This window comes from Necator americanus, chromosome I, assembly GCF_031761385.1.
Source record: "Necator americanus strain Aroian chromosome I, whole genome shotgun sequence".
NCBI classification, from domain to species: domain Eukaryota; kingdom Metazoa; phylum Nematoda; class Chromadorea; order Rhabditida; family Ancylostomatidae; genus Necator; species Necator americanus.
The window spans coordinates 15850368-15875014 of NC_087371.1; the positions used below are offsets into that span (position 1 = coordinate 15850368).

At 41.4% G+C, this 24647-nt stretch overlaps 5 protein-coding genes across 9 annotated transcripts; 3 read left to right on the forward strand and 2 right to left on the reverse strand.

The window, feature by feature from the left end:
• Positions 1-1037: 1037 nt before the first annotated feature.
• RB195_005702 (uncharacterized protein) lies at positions 1038-6964 on the forward strand (the record flags this gene model as incomplete). 2 transcript variants are annotated; one of them, XM_064178369.1, is made up of 4 exons in its annotated part: positions 1038-1091; positions 5464-5533; positions 5783-5967; positions 6148-6510. In XM_064178369.1, 4 exons carry the CDS (start codon positions 1038-1040, stop codon positions 6508-6510), a joined length of 672 nt encoding a protein of 223 aa, XP_064035422.1. The 2 variants fall into 2 exon arrangements, with proteins under 2 accessions (XP_064035422.1, XP_064035423.1); XM_064178370.1 differs by lacking the exons at positions 1038-1091; positions 5464-5533 and adding exons at positions 3237-3569; positions 6798-6964 and having other exon boundaries at positions 5896-6090; positions 6148-6415.
• A 687-nt stretch (positions 6965-7651) lies between these two features.
• Positions 7652-7960, forward strand: RB195_005703 (uncharacterized protein; the record flags this gene model as incomplete). Its single annotated transcript, XM_064178371.1, has 1 exon — positions 7652-7960. One exon carries the CDS (start codon positions 7652-7654, stop codon positions 7958-7960), a length of 309 nt encoding a protein of 102 aa, XP_064035424.1.
• Positions 7737-8021, forward strand: RB195_005704 (uncharacterized protein; the record flags this gene model as incomplete). Its single annotated transcript, XM_064178373.1, has 2 exons — positions 7737-7949; positions 8013-8021. 2 exons carry the CDS (start codon positions 7737-7739, stop codon positions 8019-8021), a joined length of 222 nt encoding a protein of 73 aa, XP_064035425.1.
• Positions 8022-8945: 924 nt separating this feature from the next.
• RB195_005705 (uncharacterized protein) lies at positions 8946-13627 on the reverse strand (the record flags this gene model as incomplete). Of its 2 annotated transcripts, none has more annotated exons than XM_064178374.1 (4): positions 8946-9082; positions 9383-9542; positions 9600-9768; positions 13548-13627. In XM_064178374.1, the coding sequence occupies 4 exons, from the start codon at positions 13625-13627 to the stop codon at positions 8946-8948; spliced, it is 546 nt and encodes a 181-aa protein (XP_064035426.1). The 2 variants fall into 2 exon arrangements, with proteins under 2 accessions (XP_064035426.1, XP_064035427.1); XM_064178375.1 differs by lacking the exons at positions 8946-9082; positions 13548-13627 and adding exons at positions 9345-9382; positions 9813-9843 and having other exon boundaries at positions 9431-9542; positions 9600-9721.
• Positions 11713-24539, reverse strand: RB195_005706 (uncharacterized protein; the record flags this gene model as incomplete). 3 transcript variants are annotated; one of them, XM_064178377.1, is made up of 12 exons in its annotated part: positions 11713-11772; positions 11830-11837; positions 14432-14498; positions 14565-14700; positions 17298-17410; positions 17683-17780; positions 17837-17942; positions 18120-18223; positions 21487-21594; positions 21770-21914; positions 22313-22328; positions 22578-22645. In XM_064178377.1, the coding sequence occupies 12 exons, from the start codon at positions 22643-22645 to the stop codon at positions 11713-11715; spliced, it is 1029 nt and encodes a 342-aa protein (XP_064035429.1). The 3 variants fall into 3 exon arrangements, with proteins under 3 accessions (XP_064035429.1, XP_064035428.1, XP_064035430.1); XM_064178378.1 differs by lacking the exons at positions 22313-22328; positions 22578-22645 and adding an exon at positions 24471-24539; XM_064178376.1 differs by lacking the exons at positions 11713-11772; positions 11830-11837; positions 22313-22328; positions 22578-22645 and adding an exon at positions 24471-24539 and having other exon boundaries at positions 14388-14498.
• Positions 24540-24647: the final 108 nt, after the last annotated feature.

Consider the following 24647-nt stretch of genomic DNA (forward strand, 5'->3'; position numbering starts at 1 on the left):
ATATACGGTCCACTTTAGGCATTACCAACTTAAAACCAGTACCACCCAAGATTCGTGGGTTATTTGTAGTTCAGTTCGTGATTTCATTCCATAAGACATCATATATTAGGAACAAACAAAAAACCTTTTCCAGGCGTCTTCGCTCCGCCAGATAAGAAGTGAAATTATCCAAGTGAACAAAAAGTTCTTTTACACCTTCAAAGATCAGTACGTTTCTATGCTGGAACATTACAACAACAGCACTATTCCAGTATTCGCGATAGCGGCGTTCACCGTCAACGACTCGCTGGAGCTGGCGACCGCCGTCACCTTTTTCTTTCGCGCGGAGAAGCACCGTTAGCGAGCCTCTACGCTTCAAGACGTTGTTGTGCTGCTTCTGGAGCTCTGGTACAATGCCTTCACGGGAGCTGTTCAGTGATACGGTCACCTCCGATCTTCACACTGCACAGCTCAGTGAACTTCCTACTGCCACTGTAGAGAGAAACGGGTCAGTGTAAATTTGCTGAATCTTCGGTGCTGATGATGAAAAAAGTGAACGATGAATTGTGAATATAGACTGTAGCTTATAATAGTTGTAATAGTTATGTCAGAGAGGGACTGCTCCTCTTTTCGTCTATTCATCCTTATTGTCACTATTAAGGTCATAAAAATTAACTGAACAACCGTTTTGGTCTGTTCCAAAAAGGAACCAAAAAAAACTTGGTCTCTTAGCAGCCGCTATACATACTGTGCGACAGCATCACCTCATTTCAAGATGCTCGACTGAATTCACTCGGCAGCAGTGCTTCCTTGGTCTTTCCGCGTCAGTTTACAATCCCTAAAAATTTCATTTGCCTGAAATTACAGCCGGGTCAAAACGACACGAATCACGAGTGTAGTGCATTGGCTTACACGCTCAAAACGGTGGAGGCAGCAGTTGGGACCGTTGCAAACTGTAGCTTTGGTTGGTTCCAGCAAGGGTTTCACCACGCTACTAGTCGCTACGCTCCACCGAAGCGCCTTGAATTAAGCCGTGTACGCAATTGCGTACGTGCTTCATGTCGTTTTGGCCCTATTATACAACTGTTTCGGTTATATCACAATCAAGTGAGGTGAGTTGTTCTTCAACTCCCAAAATCGGGATTTCTGGTCTGGAAGAACTGTGACTCTCACTGAACCATGGGCAATGTCACTGTCTCCAATGAAGAATAAATCTCTGACTGACATTCAGTTCGGTGAAGTGAAGGATCAAAATTCGAGATCAGTGAGGGAACTTTCTGCTCAATCTGTGAAGTCCAAATCAAAATTAAATAATTCATTTAGGAATTTCACAAGTATCAGTTTTAAAGGGGGGACGCTCTTAAAGGGGAGATACTCAAGTATATTGAGAGCAGCCGATATTTGCGCCTACAGCAGTGTTCGCCGCTACGCCTGTCCAGGCGCATCCATCATTAAACCCTGCCAGACACCTATAGAAGGGAGTGCGACGGGTCCACCGGCGTCAGGTTGGCGCGCCGGAGCCAGATAGCTGTATTATGGGATGTGAAGAGTCCTGCGGCATCGAAATGGTTGCGCATTAACTTCGTGTGCAAAGGGTAAATGGGACGCTTCATAGCCGTGCCCACTGGGGGCGTTGCTTTTCACCTTTATGACTCCTTCGCCCGTGTAATGCCTTGCACGCTTGCCACATGTTTGTAACATTTCTTCCTCAGAAAGGGGAAACACGGGTGCAAACGGCTGCTTAAATAGTAGCGAACAGTTTGCATGATCTGACGTAGAACGTTATCTTTATCAGTACGATGATGTCGTTCACGTCATTTTATGCCAAAACATCATTCTTTGATAACTGTTTTGGGAAAACAAGAGGAAAACCCATATTTCAAGTAATACTTTCAAATTGTGTCTGCATTATATTGGCATCGAAGGAGTGTTTGAAGCTGAAGTTTGAGTTTTGTTATAGTGTGCCTGCGAGGTTTTTAGATGGAACCTTTATTTGCCTGACGTTTCAGCTTTTTCGCCGTCTTCAGAGGCCTAAATAGAGGATGACTGGAGCAATACTGCGTTTATACTGCCAACTGCAACACTACCCTGGGTCAGTGTTTCGATAATCGTATTCAGGGCAGTGAAAACAGAAACCCGTCTACATTGGAAATGGTCTTACGTGTTGCTCCACTGGATGTGGCGCGGGTGGTTGCACGCACTTGTCGCTCAGTGTACCAGCGAATGAGTATTATTGCGTGTAGATCACCAGCGACGATATAGATGATTTGATCTACACACAGTATATCAGACGGTTATAGGTCACAGAGTGGTACAAGTGGCAAGAACTCATTCGTTATCGACAAGCATTCATTCCTATTATTCATTGAAGGGTTTCTTTTAGGAATCCAAAACGCCTCCAACGTCTTCCTCGCCGATATTTCTGTTTCGTGAGCCAGTATAACACATTTCGCATCGTAATCGTTTCCGTTGTGGGCCTCATGTCTGTGCCTTTCTAGTGGTGTTATCAAACTTTTTCGTCGCTTTCCTGCCATTAATCCTCACTCCAACATTCCTGCCGGTCTCCCCGACGTAAGTTGCATTGCATATCAAGCACTCAATCTCATATATTACCCCCATTTTTGCGCAGTCGCCTGTTTTTCCGCAAGGACAAATAACGCATCTTTCACAGATGCAGTATCTATCATATAGTCTGTTTCTAACAAGCTGGCTTTTGATATTTGCATTTGGGATATTTACCAAGATCACGTCATTTTGTAATTGTGCTTGGATAATGCTTCGCTGAACAGCGGCACCGACACTGTCAGAGATGAAAGGAAGACAGAGAGAAGTTTTGTTTTTGCGCGGAACATTGCTATTTACAGTGTGGGTTCTTTGGTAATGCGGACGTACTGTATGGCCATTAGCACATGCAATTTTCAAGGCTAGTCTTCGTGATTCGTGTCGTTCTTGGTTGCCAGTGCATACTTCACTAGCGGTTTTGAACATATTACGAATCACTGCGCGTTTTACTGCAGTCGGATGTGCAGATTTGGCGTCCAATATGATGTTCTTGCAACTTTCTTTGCGATACCACTTTACTCTAATAATGCCGTTTGAAGTACTTATTTGTGTTGAGGTAAGGTACTGTACTCGTACTACTTGTACTCACCCTTAACAATCTCACGCGCGAGCAGGATTTCACGGAAATCCGCGAAATGACTAGAAGAAGGAACATAAGCCTTTCAGTAAGCGATAAGGGTGGGGAATTCGTAGTCATGTCACAGGCTCTTGATCGGGAAATAACAAATCTTCACTTGCAAGATGAAACGATCTACTGCCGCGTAACAGAGAAAGAATTCCATATGCAGTGCAAACGCTTGAATCATGTATGGATGTCTATGGAAAAATCTGTTGGTCTTGACGAACGATTTGTAAGCCGTCTCAAGCTTGACAAACCGGCCTGCCCTGTGTTCTATAGCCTCATCAGAACGCATAAGCTGAAACTCGATGAGATCAACTTAACATCAGCGGCAACATTCAAAATCCGACCAATAATAAGTTGTGTGGGAGGACCAACGGATCGAATTTCGCGGTTCCTTAATAAAATCGTGAGTCAAATTTTGCCTAAAATACCATCTCATTTGTCGAACACGCACCATTTCCTTGAGCGATTACGCAATGCGAGAGTTGTGGGCAACTGCGTAATAGAGTCCTTTGATGTAACCTCACTCTACAGGAATGTAAAAAAACAGTGAGGCGCTGCAAGCTCTCTCTGAGATGATAGATTTATATGGTAACAACTTGGAAATATATGGACTAAGTAAATCTCGCATAATAACGCTTATCAAGGAATGCCTGAATTGTAGTATCTTTAGGTGGTCAGGAAATTATTTCGCGCAACTGAGAGGGCTAGCAATGGGTCAACGATTAGCACCAGTACTGGCGATCTGCTTCATGAGCAGAATCGAAGAACCAGTGCTTTCGCGTAGACCAGTAATGTATTGCAGATATTTTGACGAATGTTCCATCATAACATCAACACAGTCCGAAATGGACAAGTGTTTTCGAATACTCAACCAACAATCGCAATATATAAGACTCACATGAGAAACCCCAAAAGAAGGATGGCTTCCTTACCTCAACACACAAATAAGTACTTCAAACGGCATTATTAGAGTAAAGTGGTATCGCAAAGAAAGTTGCAAGAACATCATATTGGACGCCAAATCTGCACATCCGACTGCAGTAAAACGGGCAGTGATTCGTAATATGTTCAAAACCGCTAGTGAAGTATGCACTGACAACCAAGAACGACACGAATCACGAAGACTAGCCTGGAAAATTGCATGTGCTAATGGCCATACAGTACGTCCACATTACCGAAGAACCCGCACTGTAAATAGCAATGTTCCGCGCAAAAACGAAACTTCTCTCTGTCTTCCTTTTATCTCTGACAGTGTCAGTGCCGCTGTTCAGCGAAGCATTATCCAAGCACAATTACAAGATGGCGTGATCTTGGTGAATATCCCAAATGCAAACATCAAAAGCCAGCTTGTTAGAAACAGACTATATGATAGATACTGCATCTGTGAAAGATGCGTTATTTGTCCTTGCGGAAAAACAGGCGACTGCGCAAAAATGGGGGTAATATATGAGATTGAGTGCTTGATATGCAATGCAACTTACGTCGGGGAGACCGGAATGTTGGAGTGAGGATTAATGAACACATGGCAGGAAAGCGACGAAAAAGTTTGATAACACCACTAGGAAGGCACAGACATGAGGCCCACAACGGAAACGATTACGAGAGATGCGAAATGTGTTATACTGGCTTACGAAACAGAAATATCGGCGAGAAAGACGTTGGAGGCGTTTTGGATTCCTAAAAGAAACCCTTCAATGAATAATAGGAATGAATGCTTGTCGATAACGAATGAGTTCTTGCCACTTGTACCGCTCTGTGACCTATAACCGCCTGATATACTGTGTGTAGATCAAATCATCTATATCGTCGCAATAATACTCATTCGCTGGTACACTGAGCGACAAGTGCGTGCAACCAGCCGCGCCACATCCAGTGGAGCAACACGTTAGACCATTTCCAATGTAGACGGGTTTCTGTTTTCACTACCCTGAATACGATTATCAAAACACTGACCCAGGTTAGTGTGGCACTTGGCAGGATAAACGTAGCATTGCCCCAGTCATCCTCTATTTAGGCCTCTGAAGACGGTGAAAAAGCTGAAACGTCAGGCAAATAAAGGTTCCATCTAAAAACCTCGCAGGCACACTATAACAAAACACAGACAGAAGCCGAGGTTTCAACACGAAAGAACATTCGTACTGCTGAAGTTTGAATATTCTCCAAGTGTAGAACTGACGCGCTTAGACAGAAAACTATGAAATATTTCGCCTTTATTTATAAAAAAAAAGGAGGAAAGCGTTGTTATATCAACACAAATCTAATTTCAGAGAATAATACACTACTATTAATTTTCATAGGTCAGTGAAGGGGAACGAAGCGAACACCACAGAAAGTCTGGAGTCAGGCTTCAGCCGGATGTTCAGACAGGTACTGCTGTAATATAAGTCTGATTGCTACCTGTTTGTAGTGTCCCTGCTTTAATTAAACGTGATCAGACATTCCATAGTACGCATTGGGAACGTACGAGCTATGTACCCTGCACTGTTTTATGGAAAAGCATGTAATCTTTTATGGAAAAGGATTCCCATGCATTGCAAAAGGGTGCTGTCTTCCAGCACATCGCCAAACCCCATAATCTGAAAAGTCAACTGCCTGAAGGAAGCATGTAATCTTTAGCAACAACCATTCGTTTCGCCACGCTGGACTGCAGAACACTATCGAGTGAACTCCAACAAACCGCCCTGTTTAGCATTCTGCGATATCTCTCCGTCCCGTCTGCTGCACTACAGGAAACACGTATGAGAGATCGAACCGTCATCAGCATCGAAAGTTACACGTGCGGTGATGCTGATGAGAATAAAGTAGGTGGCTACGCGATAGCTGTGATGAACGATTACAAGAACCTGGTGGAGGAATTTGGCTCAGCATCGTCTAGATGCGCCTTTCTACGACTGCGGGATCGCAGAGAACGTAAACTCTGGATCGTAATTGCTCACGCACCTGCGGAAACCGCTGTTGACAACAGTAACGACGCTTTCTAGGATGAACTTAATGCGTTGATGTCTAAAATACCAAGCCAGCAGGTGGTCATTATCGGAATCGACGCAAATGCGAAGATGGGACTCCAACAGCAATCCGATGTGTTAGGAAAATGGTATTATCCAGCGGAGCGCACGTCAGACAACGGTGATCGTCTGGTCGACTTGTGCGAACAGACGGGCCTCATCATCGCTTCCACGTTTAGGAGGAATCATCGACGCCATCAGCTCACGTGGCAAGGGTCAACCCTTTTAACGCCTGAAGAGCAGCGTAAGCGAGAGATGAGGACTCTTAAACTTCAGCTTGATTACGTTTTCACAAGGAACATTTCTCAGTCGTATATCCGAAAATCCACAGCTGTTTGAGACGTTGCATTTGACTCTGACCACCGTCCAGTTCTTCTCAGTCTCGATACACGATTCCACAAGATGAACCGATGAGTTCCTCCTCAACCGAAAATCATGGCAGGTCTGCAAGACAAGGACTCCAGAACGAAATTCCGCCAACGTATGTCTATATATGTTGGAGTACGGAAAAGAAAGAAGCTTTGCGGTACGGATTACTTCACAAAGTGCGCCTGGGACGCTGCAAGGGAAGCAGTTCCTATTCAAATGATTGCCCCTAGAACTGCGGAGACAAGACCCACATACAGTTCTATGTATCGCCTGTGGCACTGGCGATTTCAACCAGAAAAAGCGTCTGAGAAAGAAGTTGTGTCGTCAACTGCAACAAGACCGCGATAACGAGTGCACGTCAAAAGCGAAAGCGTTTGAGAAGACGTGGGGAGATAAGAAGCTGCGGAAGCCTATGCTTTACTAAAGCAGTATAGCGGCAAAATTAAAAGATGTTCTCCAGTCCTCAACACGGCCAATTGGCTTTAGGTGAAGCAACCTTTCCACCTTGGAAGGTTCAGTTCGAAATATGCTGGAGTGGGAAGCGCCGTCAGCTCCTTAACTCGAGCACGTTCATCGACCGACATATCCGGTTAAGGGGGAACTACTTGCTAAAATATCTTCCTCCAGCTGTGATTCGTGGAATGACAGAGATAATATGAATATACTGAAGGGATATCTGACTCGTGAGGACACGCTATCATAATTTCCCTCCACAAGACGTTATCCATCACGGAACCTAGGAACTATTTGGAAATTTCTTTGGCGCGTGTTATGAACAAGGTTTTGAAGCGGATTACCTTTGACTGACTTATTAGGCATAACGAAGAAACGACGAGGAAGCTGGTATTTGCCCTGGCCGATCTACGACTGACCAGACGCTCATCACCTTCCTAGACTTTGAGACCGCCTTCTACTCTACTCATCGGGTCTTTTCAACGCATTCCACGCCGAGAGAGTACCAGGAAAGTTCATTCGCTTGCTTGATGACATGAATCAACGAACAGTGATGCAGTTCGAACACCAATACAACACCGTTTGAGTTGGTAACTGAAATAAAACCAGGAGGGGAACGGGGTGCAGAAACCTTCCTGTTTTCGCTATCGGTGACATTATGCGAAGCACAGTCGATCAATACCCTCTCGACATCATCTTAGGACCATCAGGGTGCCTTTTGACTGATCTTGAGTACGCCGGCGATGTTGTTATCGCGGAAAGCAATAGGAAACTTCAACATATTGTCAACCTTGTATCGAAGCTGGCGGCAGCCTATAGACTATGCCTACACCCAGTTGAAATGCTTGTGGTCGACTCCCACTACCAAAGAAGCCAAACTGCGAGTCTACCTATCCGCAATTTGCCCCGTCATGATGTACAGATCGGAAGCTTGGGCAGCACCGTCTATGGTGATGGTGAGGCTTGATTGCACGGAACGAAGGCAGCTTAGACGGCTACTTGGCTACTTTTGGCTTTAGGGTATGTAAAAATGAAGATTTCTACGCGGAAGTCGATGTGGTGTACTGGCGGATCACACGTCAAAAATATCAACATCTTGCACCGCCACCGAAAGTGGCTGGAAAATCCCCTTCGCTTCTTTGGTCATATATTAAAAAGGCCATCAGATAGCATTGTTCAACGAGTTTCCAGGAGTTTGTGGCATTCAAGCTGGAAGAGGTCACCAGGCCGAACACGGAAGTTCTGGGTTGAGATGGTGATAGAGGACCTGAGAACAGTCGGTGTAGATATGCAGTTCAGACAAGACGTGAGGTTTCGCAGGATACGGAACGGCAACGAATGGATTGCATTACGCTTTTGCAAAAGATCCAGAAGGTTGGGCAGATCTGTGTTCAAGGACGGTACACCTCGGCGAAGATGGGGGTAATCGCGTCAAGCGATGACATCAACCCGCCGATTAAGTCACGTCAAGTAAGTCATTTCTAATACATATTCTAATAGCTACAACTTCTACCTTTTTGCACGACTAAATATTTCGCTTCAAATTGTACACTATTTAATCGCCGTTATGTTTAAGAAATCGATATGTCTAGAAACAATTGTTGGCTGACTATAATATGACGAGATGCGTGCATGTATATAGTGTGCCTACAAGACAGTTTTCGTACTTGCTAAGGCGACTTATATCATTGACAATCAGTCGAAAACCAATTACACAATTTAACATAAACTTAAACAAGAACATGTCTAGAAAGGTTCTTGAATCGCCATTAGAAAAATAAGGCACGTGCAAATACGGCTTCAAAAATAAATAGACCAAGCTTTTCGCTCCTCAAATCTCGAATCCGATAGGAACTGAGCTCTACCTTGAATTTGACGCACCACTCCATGCTCATGTCCAGCATCTACACTGATTGCAACGGTTATGATCGCATTCTGGACTTCTCCGACTTTTAGTCAACATGCCTAAGCTCAGCTATAGGTATACTATAGTCAAAACGACATGAAGCATAGTGCAATTGCGTTAGCGGCTGCTCTCGAAGCGACGCGGTGGAGATGGCCGTTGGAATCGAGGTGGGACCATCGCTAACTGCAGCAGTGAACGGTTTTAACCCGACTACAGATGTGCGGGGCATCCTGCATGGGCAGCGAAAAAGTCCGCTGTCACTACCGACCGCAACACAATGGATTTATAGACGCACTCTTACGGATATATCCTGACAGCCGCTCTGGGTACCTACTGATGCGCACTCATTTGAAAAAGATATTGAAAAGCACCTGAATTACTGGCATTAGATGGAACACGACGCCACGTTGACAGAGTCGTAGATAGCAGATTTGTAAATCTCAGACTACTCAGTACTCGATGGTATAGGAAGGAGTTTCTCACCTAGAAAATTCACTCCCTGCAGAGCATAGCCAGCACCCCAAGAGTCACCATAGTCGAGGTTTGAGGCCACGCCGGTCATATGAGTGAAAGGATTTAGTTGAGCGTGACCAGAGAAGTCCTTATCTTGCCCAGGCAATGAAACATCCGGAATAGCTTGGGTCTAAACAGAGAATAAAAACGTTTAGCGGATATGAATCTTCAAAGGAGAATAGCCTACCCTGTGATATAGTTTATTTCCAGCTATGTACAGATTTGGTAGATGAGGGCCAGAACGATGATCGGACACACCGAATGGTAAACGAATGAGACCGATTCCGCGAGGTCGCAATGTGCTACAGACTAAATGAATCGATTTAAAGTGAACGGCTGCAGCTGAAGATATCAAGCTGAAAGCCATATCCGATATCGACCAAACTATTATTTAACGCACCGTTAAAAAGCGAAAGCAATAGTACCAGCATCGGATGTGTTCTACTGTTCAACAGTGGCCAAACTCAAGATGACTTAGATCTAAACGACCATGTTCCAGAAGATTAAAATTAAAATTAAAAGATTAGGGATCCAAAAGTTCCATTTCCATTTTCTGACGAATTAGAAACTACGTCCACACAGTTGTATAGCAGAACATGATAAGTGTGCGATTATAGGCAGAAGAAGTTTGTTAGTCACTGGGAATGAATCACGTTGGCAAGGATAAGTACTGGAGGAACATAATTGCTACTTATGGCTTACGACAAATGATTTTTCTCAGAGGCTTTTACATTACCAACAACCTAAGCTCCTAGTTCTACCTACTATTCCGAACTGTTTCACACGTGCATCCATACTTAATGTTGACCTAAGTCATAGAAGACAACTCCAAAATAATTCATATTTCAACTTCTGTTTCTGCTAATGCGCGCAGGCAAGATGCGGTGGAGACTACAGCAATCCACAACTGCGCTTAATTTAAACTGTAAAAGCATCCTCATCATTTTTATAGTAGTAGTTTTTAACTATTTCTTTGAGATTTACAAATAACCTTGTCAAAAACTTGTAATCGATGAAATAAAAGAATGGTTCAGCAGCAAGATCAAACCAACGTCAATGAAAATGGAAATGAATAACGCATTTATCTATAAAGGTCGGATACGGAGAGAATCAATTCGTATGCGAGTTGACCAGACAAAATGATATATGAAGGATCCTTTGTCGGATAAGGATAAAAGGATAAAGTGTCTGGCGTTAATCAATCCGCTTGGGGCGTGCGCCCCCACGTTCACTTGTGGTGGTTAGCCGATGTGTCAAGTCAGTGTTTTTTTTTATCCTTCCAGACAAGTCTGGCACCAACTTATCGACCCAGTACGGATAAAGGCTTGGTGAGCACTAGGGCGGATTCGAACCTCCGATCTATCGTGCAGGAAGCGGAACCTCTAACCGCTACACCGCACCTGCCCCTTGTTGTCAGATATCCGAGAATTTATCATCGACAAAGGCCGACCCACAATGGTGAGCCTGCACTTAAAGCATTTAGTAATTAAAACTTCTGGAACAGAAACTTTGTGGAGAATAGCAACGATCTAGAGACTCGTACTTGAATACATTGTCAAAGAAAGAATCAGCAACATTTTTAAATCACAATTCATGTGCTTTCAATCCTTATAGTCGAAAAACAATTATTCTCTAATTCCAGAGGATCTAACTTATAAGTCAGAATCGTTTGAGGCTTTTAGGCTGTAACTGGCCTATACAATGACTTGCTGTGGCTAGCCAATGTGTCAAGTCAGTGTTTTTATCCTCCCAGACAAGTCTGGTACCAATTTATCGACCACCGGGGGATGAATGGCTTGGTAAGCACTAGGGCGGATTCGAACCTCCGATCGATCCTGCAGGAAGCGGAACCTCTATCCGCTACACTACACCCGTCCCAAAGCGAAAGTGAGGGGCGCATCTCAAGTGGATTGATTAACGCCAGACATTTTACACACAGTTTAACTTATAAGTCAGCAAAAAATCTATCTTTAGTGTGCTACCGCAAACGATAAAGTGAGATCAAGCATACCAATTAGTAGAGGTGAAGACGAACGAGTTTTCAACACTACTCTGCTCTCTGCTTATACGTGGACCTACGCCGATATCGCATGGTTATATCGATAACTGGGGTTGTTACTTCATTTAAGAAATAATTCACCACTTCTCATTCAAACCCACCTACACCGATGATGAATGGATTTTATGTGACGATTTAAAGTTCTGCAACGAATACCATAACTTTCACAAATGCAAAAAAAAACCTACTTCTATGACCATAGTGTGGATGGCGATTCAAAATATACCTCGTTCTCCAATGCTTAGCTCAACTGCTGCAATTTATATCCGTTCCTCTGTGCATGGATGCGTGGTGAAGGTTTCTTAATATCAATGTCGCAGTAACGTATTTCTTTTCTTAGCAGATTATAACAACTCACAACAATCACTGCAAAAAGCAATTACTTGGACAGCAAGGAAGAAAGTTGAACCTAGAAAATACGAGAGAACTAATTCATGATATCACAAATAATAATCTTTACAACAATGAAGCATAAAAAAAGCAGAACGATGAGATGACCAAATTTGTTCCAATTTTAAACCAAGAGATTTGTGGATCTGAATGGAATCACCCGAAAGTGGTCATCAGTACCTCGAGAGGCATGTGCACATATGGATTTGTTCGCTACCCGCATAATTAAAGGCGGTGACGGTGGGTTGAGACTCCTAGAAGCTGTGTATGGGTACAGTTTCATAGAAACTCCATAGTACTTGTGCGCGAACATTCCCCCGCCTTACGACTGTACACAATTACTCAAGCCAGCGGCCATTTCCACCAATATGTAGGTTCATTCCGATAAAATTGGTGCACTGATCTGCCCATTCAGAACCTAAGGACGCATCACGTAGAGTGAGCAGACGCATTATTATCCTCAGTGGTAATATGGCAGTAGAACTAAGTTTGCAGTCGCAACAGAAACCTTTTTCAAAAACAAAGCAAACGTTGTGGGAGTTACTCTAGAGATCCACGTAGTTTAGGAAATCTACACTTTTCTCAAAATCCTAAAAGGATCCAGTAACTTCGGTCTCGTACTCGCTTTTGAAACTAAAAAGTTACAGTAAGGGCTTGCTACTGAGCGACACCCCCGACCTCCGGACTCATCTTAAAGCAAACGAATGTGCAGCGGCTGCAGCCACAGAACAGAACGTAGTACATCAGTGGGAAATACCGCTGTATATCAGTATAAGTAGAACAAGAGTGTTGTGTATGCAAGGATAAAAACTTTCAAAAACTGAGCATGTAACATTTTTAACTTTTCATATGCAATAATACTGTTCAAGTGACGTGAAGATCGGAATTGTGGTCGAGTCGGAATAAACTGAAGACTGTTGCAGTTGTTTTTGCGGGATTGTATGGGGTTGAGATAGCGCCTGAAGTGATGTCTTGCTGGAGTGTGGTGAGACCTTCCTCACCTCCACAACTGATAGAAGGCAGAAAAATGGCATAGGAACAGAAGCCAGCACCCCCGTTCATCTCTGCAGAACGATTGCCACAAGCCATGATTCCTAGCTCGCCCCGAGAACTTCGAGCGCAACCGCTTGCGCGGTTGTACCGGACTTTAGGACATTTTTAGCCAACTATGCACCCAACTTCCATTAAGAAGAGCACTTCCCATCCATTCTTAAAATGACTCTACTAAAAGCTACCATAAGGAATCCGAGTCCATTGACTACAAATGAAAAACTGCACAGAACGTCTTCCAGTGTTATGTAATGATGTTTTATCACATCTTGTCGTTATCTGAATCCGTCTGAAAAAAAAAGCCAAAGTAACCAAGAATATCATCCTTCCCAGAAACCAAATACGAGAAATACTCAGTCCCGTAGATTTTTGCCAGCATAGTTGAACAAATTAAACTACCTCCAGCAGACGAAATGTTGAAATGTGGCCTTGTTTATATGTGATAAAAAAATGGCTTCCATTGATTTCGAATACAGTGGCACCTACATAAATCAGTACATTGTTGGGAAAGACTAAACCAGGATCAAAAATAAATCTTTACGTTTTTGAATGCACCATGATTGGCCGTTCCAGCCGCTTTGGAAAGGATGACCGTTTGACAGTGGCGGTCATCTGCGATTCAGCATAACACCCAACTCTGAGCCTGCGTGAGCAGCACAGTCCAAACCAAAAATCTTATTTCTAGAAAAACCACTGTTGAGCCCAGAATTATTCATAAATAATTATCTATACGAAGTAAAGCACGGAAAAAAAAACAAAAATAAAACATAAAAAGCATAACGACGAGATGATCATTGGCATAAAAACCGAGACAGAGAGCAGATGTCGAGAACCTTGGTTGACCGAATAAAAAATATAATGGATAGAGAGAGAAGCACCACACAAAACCATTAAACTTACTAACAGCTAAATACCGCAACCAGAAAATAAAATGAATTTAAATAAACTATAAAAACTATATCATTTGAAGAAATGGCGTTTTAAGCCTAACAACGGCTATGGAAGATCGGTGGAGATATTTGAGTGAGAAGAGAGGCGAGACGATTTTCGAAGGCAAAAAGACCGTAGATTCAATAAGATCAGGATAACAGATGGCTTCATGAAGATGACTACACACTTTCATCACTATTGTATGACTATAATTCAGGATAACAGAATAACACTAGAATTTGACCCTGCATATGGATCCTATCTGAACACACATCACGATGGATTTGCGATACTTGCCGCGAAAGGCGAGAACGGGCAGCTATTGGATGTTACACAAGCATACATAATTGAGTTACAGTAATGCGGTGCGTATACACGTTCACCATCACACTACAACGTAGAGATCATTGATCCGATTTTCGCTTCTCGTATGCAGTATAGACGCTTTGACAGAATACTACAACACTATCAGTGGTAATAAACGAAGGAGATGATCACAAAAAGGCTGAGAGGAAAGCATGAAAGAGTGAGCGAATAACCGACAGTTTATAGTTCAGTGTGAGAGATTTTGTGCAGATTTTCTCCATAACCTGTAGCTTCTGATCCAACAAACAGCTGATGAGCGTCCAAAATCTCCGAAATCGTTAGTTTTCCATCCTTTAAATCAAAGAATGAGAATGAGGAAGAGTGATTTCCTAAATTGTAAAATCTCGTGAATCCTACTTTGTCCTTGTCTGCACCGCTGATGAGATGAGAAGCTTCCTGTTTGGCAACCGTCTTCACATCCGGAATCAACCAACGACGCACTTCTTCGCCACGCAAAACACCATCACCATCGGTATCGTACTCTTTCATGAATCTGAAGCAAATCCAACAATTGGCGCTCCTTCTATGATTTCCCATAAGAGTGAAATTCTTCTAACAACGTGGCCACGGCTCACAAACAAGGGCAAACAATGTCTGAGCTCCTCTGAGCAGAACAAGCGTGATATTACTGATATCAGGCAAATTGTTTAATTTACGTTGACGTAAAAAGCCGTGAGCGGAGGTGCTCGTTGTTTGAAACATCAGCATTCAGCTATCTTTTTGGCCGCACTACACATAAACCACTGCTTCTCCCAGCTCAGCTGCTCACGGCAAAAGAAAAAACACTTGGAAACAAATGGAATGACAATTCGCCAACTGTCCGTCCACTCAAGTTTTTGGTCCTCGTATGAGTGTTTCCGGAAGAAATGTAATGGGATGAAAATAAACAGCAGTACCGTACACTCTAATTGAGCATCCCACCGGTATTTGGGTATAAAATACTCAACCTTTTTAGCCTCAACATTAGAAAACCAGCACTTTCAATAAGTATTCATCGACGTAAAACTGTACCACTTTCATTAAAATCGTGTTAAGCTGAACGGTTCTGGGGTCAAAGCTTGGTCTAACATAAAAGGAATGCATATTAATAATAAACCAAAGAAAGAAGAGCGACTGGAAACAAAATACCTCACGTAAAGAAGAGAAAAAATTTGTTGTTGTATATCTGTCTCATACAACAAAGCATCAAACACACGAGATGCCAAAATAATCTTCAAACTCCTACGTTTTACATACGCCATGAAAACGGGAACATCGGAACATTTAAACAAACAGTATCTGAAAAAAAGTACAGAACTGTTTTTCCCCTTGATATTCATTCGTTTGCAGGTCTTGAGAAGGAAATGTTCAGGGTTCGTTTTTAATTTAATTTAAGACAATTTACAACACTATTATAGGTATTGGGATGTCATCCTCTCAATGAATCTCTCGACGCAACAAGCTAAGCTGGTTCAACAACACTTTAATTTGCCATCATATGCGAGATGCAACCAGATTAGAAATTGGACGCCTTAGCCAACTCCGGCTCATAGAAGGGACGCATCCGAGCTATCATTATAGCGTAAACAGTAAAATTTAACCTCGGCGTTCAAAGAGTGAACTTCAAAAAACTGTTTAACCCAAGATTCACTTTTACTGCTGGCACTATGAGTTTCATATATCGCCAGTAGTGAGATATTGGGATGCAGCTATTCTACCACACTATAGACACTAATTTGTAACGTTTAACCTTTCAAGTTTCGCTTGGTAGGAATTCTGCTTCAGGTTAACCAAGTGAAACAGAACCTCAACTTAGCAAAACCTAATATCCCAAGCAAGATCCTGACCCTTAAAACTCGATGAAAATTTGGGTAGTTTTGAACTTATCGGTGCTTTTCAGTGGCCCAGACAAATATTCTCACGGTGTGATTTTTGAACATATGCACAGATCTGCAGCGCCACTACGACACCCTAACTGCCCATTGAGACAATTTCACTCGATTCTGCAAGTCATTTCCTCCCTTAGAAAAAAGCAACAACCTTCGCGAGCTACGTGCTGCGTTCCTCTCCATCTTTCAAATTACTAGCTCTGTGACAGGTACTGGTCTTTATACACAGGCTCGATGCCTCATCTATAGCTCACGCCCATCACGTCATTTTAAATGGCAACATGACTGCTCATGACTCACGACTGTCAAATTCCTGTGTCCGCACTTTCGGACAACGTTCAGATATGCTTACCTTAATTAGTATAACGTTAGCAAAGCTAGGTAGTGATGACCCAAGTTCTAAGACATCACATCGATGACAGGTACGAAGAACAGGAACACTTAACATGTTACTACAAAAAGTAGGAGGAGAGGACAGTGCATGTCAGAACCGGGTCCCGAAACACTTAGCGTCGCTCCAAAAGGATGTGCAACACTGCAAATGTGCATAATGTCCAATATGGTAAAAATTTTGAAACATTTTTTTAAAGAAATCCTCCCATTTAATAATAGTAAAGAAAGCAGATCTGAGGGATTTTTCATTAGTTAAGGATGTTTGGAAACTCTAAGTTAATGTAAAAGTGATTTTGTTAGCCAAAAATAGCGGAGTTAGAGGGGCAACCATCTCTTCAGCTGTTATTAGGACAAACTATGTATGTTATCAGTTACATTAATCTATGGTACCAAAGCATACGTAAGCTTCGGATGTGACATAGTGTGAACAAAAATGATAACATTTCACTAATGCATTGAAGCGCTCACATTTTTAAGAACTTCAGCTAATCTATGCTTAATCCTGCACTCAATCCTGAGAGAAAAATCCCTATCACTCAATCAAATGAGTTGTATTTATGACCTCACAGTATACGTGCACTACTTCCACAACGAAATTCATTCCAATACAACTCCATTTCTAACCACAGTGTTTCAAGCAACAGACACCATTTAAACTAAGTGAGGTTAAAAGCCAGTCGACAAACTTGAACATGAACGAACTCACCAACTACATCGGCTCCAGTAATGAGACACTAGTGCCTGATGCACAGCGCACAAGATGAAAGTGTACACAGGGTGTTCTTTTTGGCTCCGCCCCACAACTGTTCACGTGGAATAAGAAACTAACCTGTCCGATTCGACCTTATGCCATTCGCTTTGCGAACTGTCAGCCATTTCACCAAGGAATTCTTTCAGGTCGATCGCTCCATCTTTATTCAAATCCTTCTCCTTCATCGTTACCTTAATTACTACAACTTAGGAGCAATATCAATAGTGAGAAGAACCATGTACAGAACTGGACTACTGCAGTGGATAAATGAGTAGATAAAATAGACATAAATGATGAGAAAGTTCTTTCTGTCTCTCTGTGTTCTCCTCAACAGAACGATATCTTTAACATATTGGATAAAACAACACGTTACAGCGCAATGTTTTGAGCAAAAAGTTCGACTGTTATCAGTGTATTCTCCCCGGTAACCAGTCGCCAATCACAAGATCAATCAATATTGTACCTCAACCAGCGTCGCATGCATATGATGATAGTTTTCTGGATTTAGAAAAGCACTTAGTTCTTCTTTGTTCAGCTTTCCATCTGCGTTCTGGTCCGCAGCTGAAAAATCACGCAGTATAACACAAGTATAAAACGACTGCAAAGCGCCCGTATACCTTTGAAATATAACGCATCTTCATCCATCAATTTCTTGTCATCGGGGTCAAGTTTCTTGATATCCTGCTCGGGAAACGAATCCGCCACGTACTCATCCCATGAAACCTAGAAATCGATCACTATACACTAAGGCACAGAAGTATAAGAAAAGCAATCATACTTAAAAACTAAAAACTTACATACTTAAAAATAGAGATAAAGGTTCAAAAGACAAAAAATGTTCTCCAGAACCCTAAGGAAGCCGTTGTTTTGCAAAATCTCGATCGAATAGCGATTTCTCACCAATTTATCTCCGTCTGTATCCATTTCGGTCATTCGTTCATTGACCTCCTCTTCATCCAACGACACCATTGATCGTGTCACCCAATTTGTCAACTCGTTCTCATCTTAAAGCCCGGTATTAGCACTAATGCATAGCCGACTCGGCAAAAGAACTCACAAAAAATGAAGAATCGCATGAAAAGTTAGCATATGAAAAACATGATTATCCCAAACCAGCTGTTAGTGTCGTAGATTGGTTGTGTTATGAAATATTTCTGCCATTCAGATATTACAGACAAATTTATACTCTGACAGGAATCTAACACGATTACAAACACCCATGTACTTTCGATAAAGTAGTTGAAATCGAAAAAATCAATATATTCGCAGGAATTACCGATTTCGTACAATATCCGTACAAATTCGTAACGTTTTTGGGTCTAGCATCAAAATACTAAAAGAATGGTTGTTGCACAGAGGTATGTTTATTACTAAACTTGTAAAGATGATGTAAAGAACTTAAAAAGTATACCACGGTTGAAAACATAACTCATGTCAGACACGTGAGACTCTTCTTAAACAGTTGATCTTTTTTGACACTAATTATCATTGATCATTCTTAATTAAAAACAAAACGACCAAAATGTTACCTAATAAATGAATTGGCACATGAATGCGAAAAATTAATGCCATTTTTTCAAATGCATTACCTCGACACATAAGAACCTTACAACTAGAAACCAGTGCCAGTAAGATGTACACGCTCTCATCGAGAAGTGTATTAGTCTCTTTTTTTTGCAGGTTTTCTCTTCAAAACTTTCAGTAAGCTGTAACGAGGAATTCAAATATTAGTCGGCTAAGATCAATTAAGTAAGTGCTCAAATGCTCAATTTGTATAGCTAGAATTCTACCAATATTTCGAAAGTGCACTACTAGTTGAAATGCTTCAAAAGATGAACGTTTGAAGCCTTGAAAACTAGACTCTACAACATTCATTTGTATAAACTATCGTCAGTTTCTTCAACAAAAGAAATAGAAAGGAAAGGATACCACCGACTGAGCACCCAAAATCTCACCGTTTCCAGAGCATCAAATTTTTTAATCTGTGATACAACGAGGCCTGTTTCTTTTTGACAACACTGCACTTACTCTACTGGTTGCCACTTCTATAATAACCCGCTATAGGATTTTTGGGTGGAAGCTACAATTTTTCTGATAAACTATGCCTTTAATTTGGAGAAAGATTTAAATTTTCCTAAGAGAGAAAAGAGCTAGCTGTGTCGCAAAATTTGGGTCCTACTAGAACCAACAGAAGTCCGACGAAACACAGATTTATATTTATCGTAGAAGTACAATACTGGTATCATTGCATGAAGCACCGCTAGACACTGCACAGGACTGGACGAAATTGCTACTGCATTTCTCTTAAAAGCATGTTCTTGTGAAATTTATGTTTGAAATCTATGAAAACGTGAAACTTTTCTGCGATTTCCTCTTTCTTAATATCAATCAATCTCTTTTTGTCAAAAACTTGTAATTCAAGAGAAAAGACCGTGAAACTTTCGAATAAAATTATGCTTCGAAACAGTATACTTCTAGTGCGTTTATCAAAGATTAAGCTTCGCAACATATCATTACCAACAGATTAAGGCGAAATTTGTAGCTAACATGATTTCAAATCAAATGAGAGTTGAGCTATTAACGATGCTTATCAAAAAGAAAATGTTTAACTAACATTAAATCCACGACTGTCCTAAGAGGTCCCAGAAAAGCAAACTTTGCTCATGCCAACTCCTTCAAAACAAGTTAGTCGGTGAAATTAAAGAAGCAAAGATGTGATCAGCCTTTATACATTTAGTGCATTCACGCAACTAGGGTCAACATCAGTCAAAATATCTCAGAAGATAAAAAGAAATGAGCAGGGTATACTCTCGTCTCAAAAAAAGCACTTTATGAAAAAGCTCCGTGCGCGGAAGAATCGCCGAATTTAGTTTAGAAATCATATTCATTATATTATTCATAAGAAAAAAGCCGCTCAACTTTGACACCGACCTGCATAATTAATTACAGAAAAAAGTGGAGAGAGAAACTGCACAGCTTTCGCAAAGATAATGTTCTCGTAGCTACAATGTTTCAAATATTTGTCCTGTCCTCTGTAAATACACAGACAAATCGGGGACGAAGCCAGCTAGCGCGCATTGTTTCTTTTCCGTTAAAACCCTCACGCCATGTAAGAATTGAGAATGCAGTGACTCTTTTGATTTATTGGAGTCTTTTCTCGAAATCTCCTTTGCAAACAGAAAGCCTTTTTATCGCAAAATTTTGTTCTCGAGAGCACGGATAAAGACTTGGAATCGAGATGCTAGATTGCGAAGTTATGTTATTTGGTGCACACCAGATGTTGATACCTGTACTTCTTGTCGATTTCTAAATAATAAGCCGCACAGATAATTTTAATCTGGTTTGGTTTGCTGTTAACCAATGCATGACAAAAAGAATCGAGGCATACAACCCCAACTGCATTCCTGATGTTTACAATGAAAAACAGTTTGCAAGCAGCCATCCGAAACAGACCAAAGAAACGAGGCTAATCAATAAACGATAAGGAGAGAAAAACTTGTTCAGCAAAGAAATTCCGCGCAAATCGAACTTTTTCCCTACATAGCCCCGTCAGAACATGTAAGGTTGGAACTTATTTATAACAGGAATGGATGTGCTACAGTAAAGAAAAACAATCCTCTAGAAAGCACTACTTAAGCTTAACAACGGTTTGGGAAATTCTTTAGCCGTAAAACGAGTTGTGACAGAAGAGGTTGCGCAATACTATAAACCCTTTTATTTACGTAGGGGAATTTACTTTTTCCTAAAGATTACTTAAGAGTAAGATCCAAGGACTATATCTAATTCTTACCTATGTGAAATCTATAGTTAGCTTACAGTTTCTCTAAAATTCTGAAAATGACATGCCCACAAGTGATGGTTTCTGCACGCTGTCTGATAAAAACCAAATAACCAGGGTATTGGAGCAATTGTTGAGAATTTCACTAAACAATTCGTCTCGAAACGATAGTCAATCTTGACCAAAAACCAAAACAACAGTCAAAATTATTGCAACTGGAATACAACTCATGATACTGTGACGATCTAAAAAAACCATTCAATATTCACCAATGCACAGATAACACCCTTTCAAATTGCAGCCACATTTCATTCCATTCCATTTCCGCAAGACGCATAGATAACATTCCCTGATATGCATGAACAATGCGCACCGGTAGGGAAGGAATAAATCAGAGAAGGGACAAGCGCTGCTGCTGATGGAAAAATTAAAACAAACAAAAACAAAAAAAAACAGTCAAACAAAAGTCTCATACTTTATCGCACTCACCTATAAAACTGTCTTCGTTCGTGTCCATCCTGACGGCAAGAATTTCTAGACGTCTTTTCGATTCCTCAATAGGCATATCATCGAATTCTTCGGCGGCTTTGCGCGAACCTGCAGGAACCGGTCTTATACAAGAGATTTCGTACCAGAAAGTGGTGCTTATATCTGTCATACATGTTCCACTGAAATAGATTTTTGCAAGGAATTGGATGCAAAATAATCTAAAAACACTCAACAGTAATAAGTATAGGCTGGAGACTTTGACCAACATTCGAATTAAACTCACCAAGTACAGCTTGATGATCGCCTTCATGATCGTCCTCAGTTTCTCCTAAATGCTTGTGAATACGTGCTGCCGCACCATCTACTTCACGTTCTTTGTCAGCAGCAACCAGCGGAAGTAATATGAACAGTATCCATCTCATGTTTACCTGAAGTATAAGCTTAATAAGGTTCTCAAAGCGTAGTCGAAAAGCGTACGATACGAAAGTGAACACCGAAGAAGAAGAAAACAGTATTCTTTGATGAAGAACTAGGCCTGGCCAGCTTCCCTGGCGATGAAACAGCATGAAGAAATGCAGGGACAGAATGAATAAGCAATTCTTAATGTCTAACGCCCAAACGATATAATCGCCTAAAGAATCGATTTTGAAATAACTTAACGAAAACAGCACATTCGGATTCGTGAAAGCGATTCGTCACTAAAGTCGTGGTACAACTGGCACCCTGTTGTGTATTGTGCACGTGCGTTCAAGTGTTTTTGAGGTCTCAACAAATAGCAGAGTATTTATCAACATTGTTAAGAAGAAAAAAAGAAAAAAAAACCTACAGAATCACTTAACCGACTGAGGAGTTTACGAATGACAGACGTCCACGTGGTTCACCTCGGTGGTCATAGCCTTTAGGGATCTTTAACGCTACTTGCCTTCCTGGGAGATTTCTAAGATGGATAACCTTAGCAGGTTTGTCTCTATAATTCCCGCAAAGATTTTCAATACCTACGAGTTTTATAGCCAATCTAAAAACGTCAGGGTAGTTGCGGAATCCAATCAATCATCGCAAAAGAGCGCGAACCGAGTTGGATCGCCACAAACCAAAGCGGGGGACATTCGGTATGACACGTTATCGACATTCGAGATCTTCTCGCTGAATCAGCCAACATTCGATTCGAAATAGCCACGTCAGCTTTGACGCGATATACAGTTACGAACGAAAATGCAGCATTGCCATGAATTCGGCAAAAAAAAAAGTGATGCAAAGACAAGATACATATCTCTTCTGAAACTACGATAGGTTGGCTACACGATCTTAGGGACCTTGCAAATGGCATCTCCTCAGAAATCAAAACAAAACGACGTTCAAGAGAAATAGAGCGAAGACAGGAACTTGCCGCATCATCTTCTGCAAGGTCGCGTAGATTCGACGTAAAATCGCACAATAGCTTATACTATCACGGCATCATCACTGTTACTTATCAGTTTAAACGATGTCGACCTAATGCATTTCATATCAAACTTATTCATTTCATATCAAACTGACCAGTGCGACGTTGGACATTTCGGTTTTTTTCCTTGGATCTTTTCGTTTCTAAATCTTTATTTCACAAAGTTAGGATCTGTTGAGAAGACCAATTCATAATAAGAACCTTGGCTAACGATACATTATTTGCTTCGCAAATACTGTGAGATGAAGCAGCACCGGCTATTGGTTCTTTTTTTTTGTAAGAAACAACACTGAACGGTGACAGAACGGTTTCGAATTGATGGTCTGCGCGCTTTATGGTGCATGCACGTTCGTAAAGCTGAAGCAGGATCGAACCCGACTTTTCTGGGGAGTGAAGCTATTCTTTTTCATGAACATAGGGCGAAAATTTTCCAGTTGTTAGTGCGATGCTGTGGATCATCGCTATCCACCAATTATTCATTATGGATTTTATTTTTTATTGTAGAAATTATAATGAACAAATGACAGGGTTCCTTTAAACTGAATAAGAACTCAAAAAAAAAAAACTCGAAAAAATAGTAGGACTTCTCCATGTGCCCTCCAGCTTCGCTTCTTTTGGTAAGGGAGGTTAGACCAGCAAAATTATCCATGACATACTATAATATTAATAGATAATTTGTACTTTTAATTGTACTAATTTAGCAGCTTCACCGGGAGGAAGTAGATTCTTACCTTCCCTTCTTTTTCTTTACATCATCATATATAGACTATACTTATTTTACCGATTAATGGTAGGATAATAATCGTACAATCTTCCTATTCTCGGCGGAAACACTTTTCATTCCCCTACCTCCCTCTTCAGCCCGTTCTTTCTACTTCGTGATTAGAAAGCTCATTATCGAAAATTTGCGTAGGAGTCCATTAGAAACTTCTAAAACCAAAGACTCGAAATTTTGCCATAAAATACCAAATTTTTAAGCTGAGAAAAAAAAAACTCCAGAAAAACAGCGCTTACTGCGAAAACGCACCGGAAAATATGGGACGAAAGACCAAAGACGAAAGGCTAACAACTCGCCTCGTTGCCTACGACAGCGTTTGTGGTGTGCAAGTGTGTATACAAATTGAGTGTGAAGCGCTAGTGATTTATCGATTAGCGACCACCACACAACACAGGACGCGAGCAAGGGACGCAAATTCATTCCTTCGGAAAAATCTCGAGATATTCCCTGTGGGAGTGATATAGCGGATAGGTATTAATAAGCGAAGCGTGGTTCCAATTTACAGTCTAACAGAGGACTTAGATCAAAGAATTGGTCTTACTGATTTATTGATCGTCAGGTGAGTAAATCATCCAGCATCAGCCTACCGGCACTATCTGTAATCTGTTCAGAAATCAATATGAGAAAGAAAACGTTTGTTGACTACTGTTATCGTGGCGGAATGAGGGACATGTGCCGCATTTCAGTTGTAACAAGCGATATGTGGCTCAGAAGAAAAAGAAAGCAAAACAAAAAAGAAAGCAAATTCTAGAAGGAGAAAAGAACCTTAAAATTATTGTTGTCATTTTTGCTCTCGACGTAAAACAGAAGTCCATCACATTCCGTTGGTTGCATGAACGTACTGTGCCTCTCCTACTTGATAGAAATCGAATCGAAAATTCTGTAATACAAAATTACACGGAAAGCGTCAGTGGTAGATTCTTGACTGAGGCGCCTTCCAGA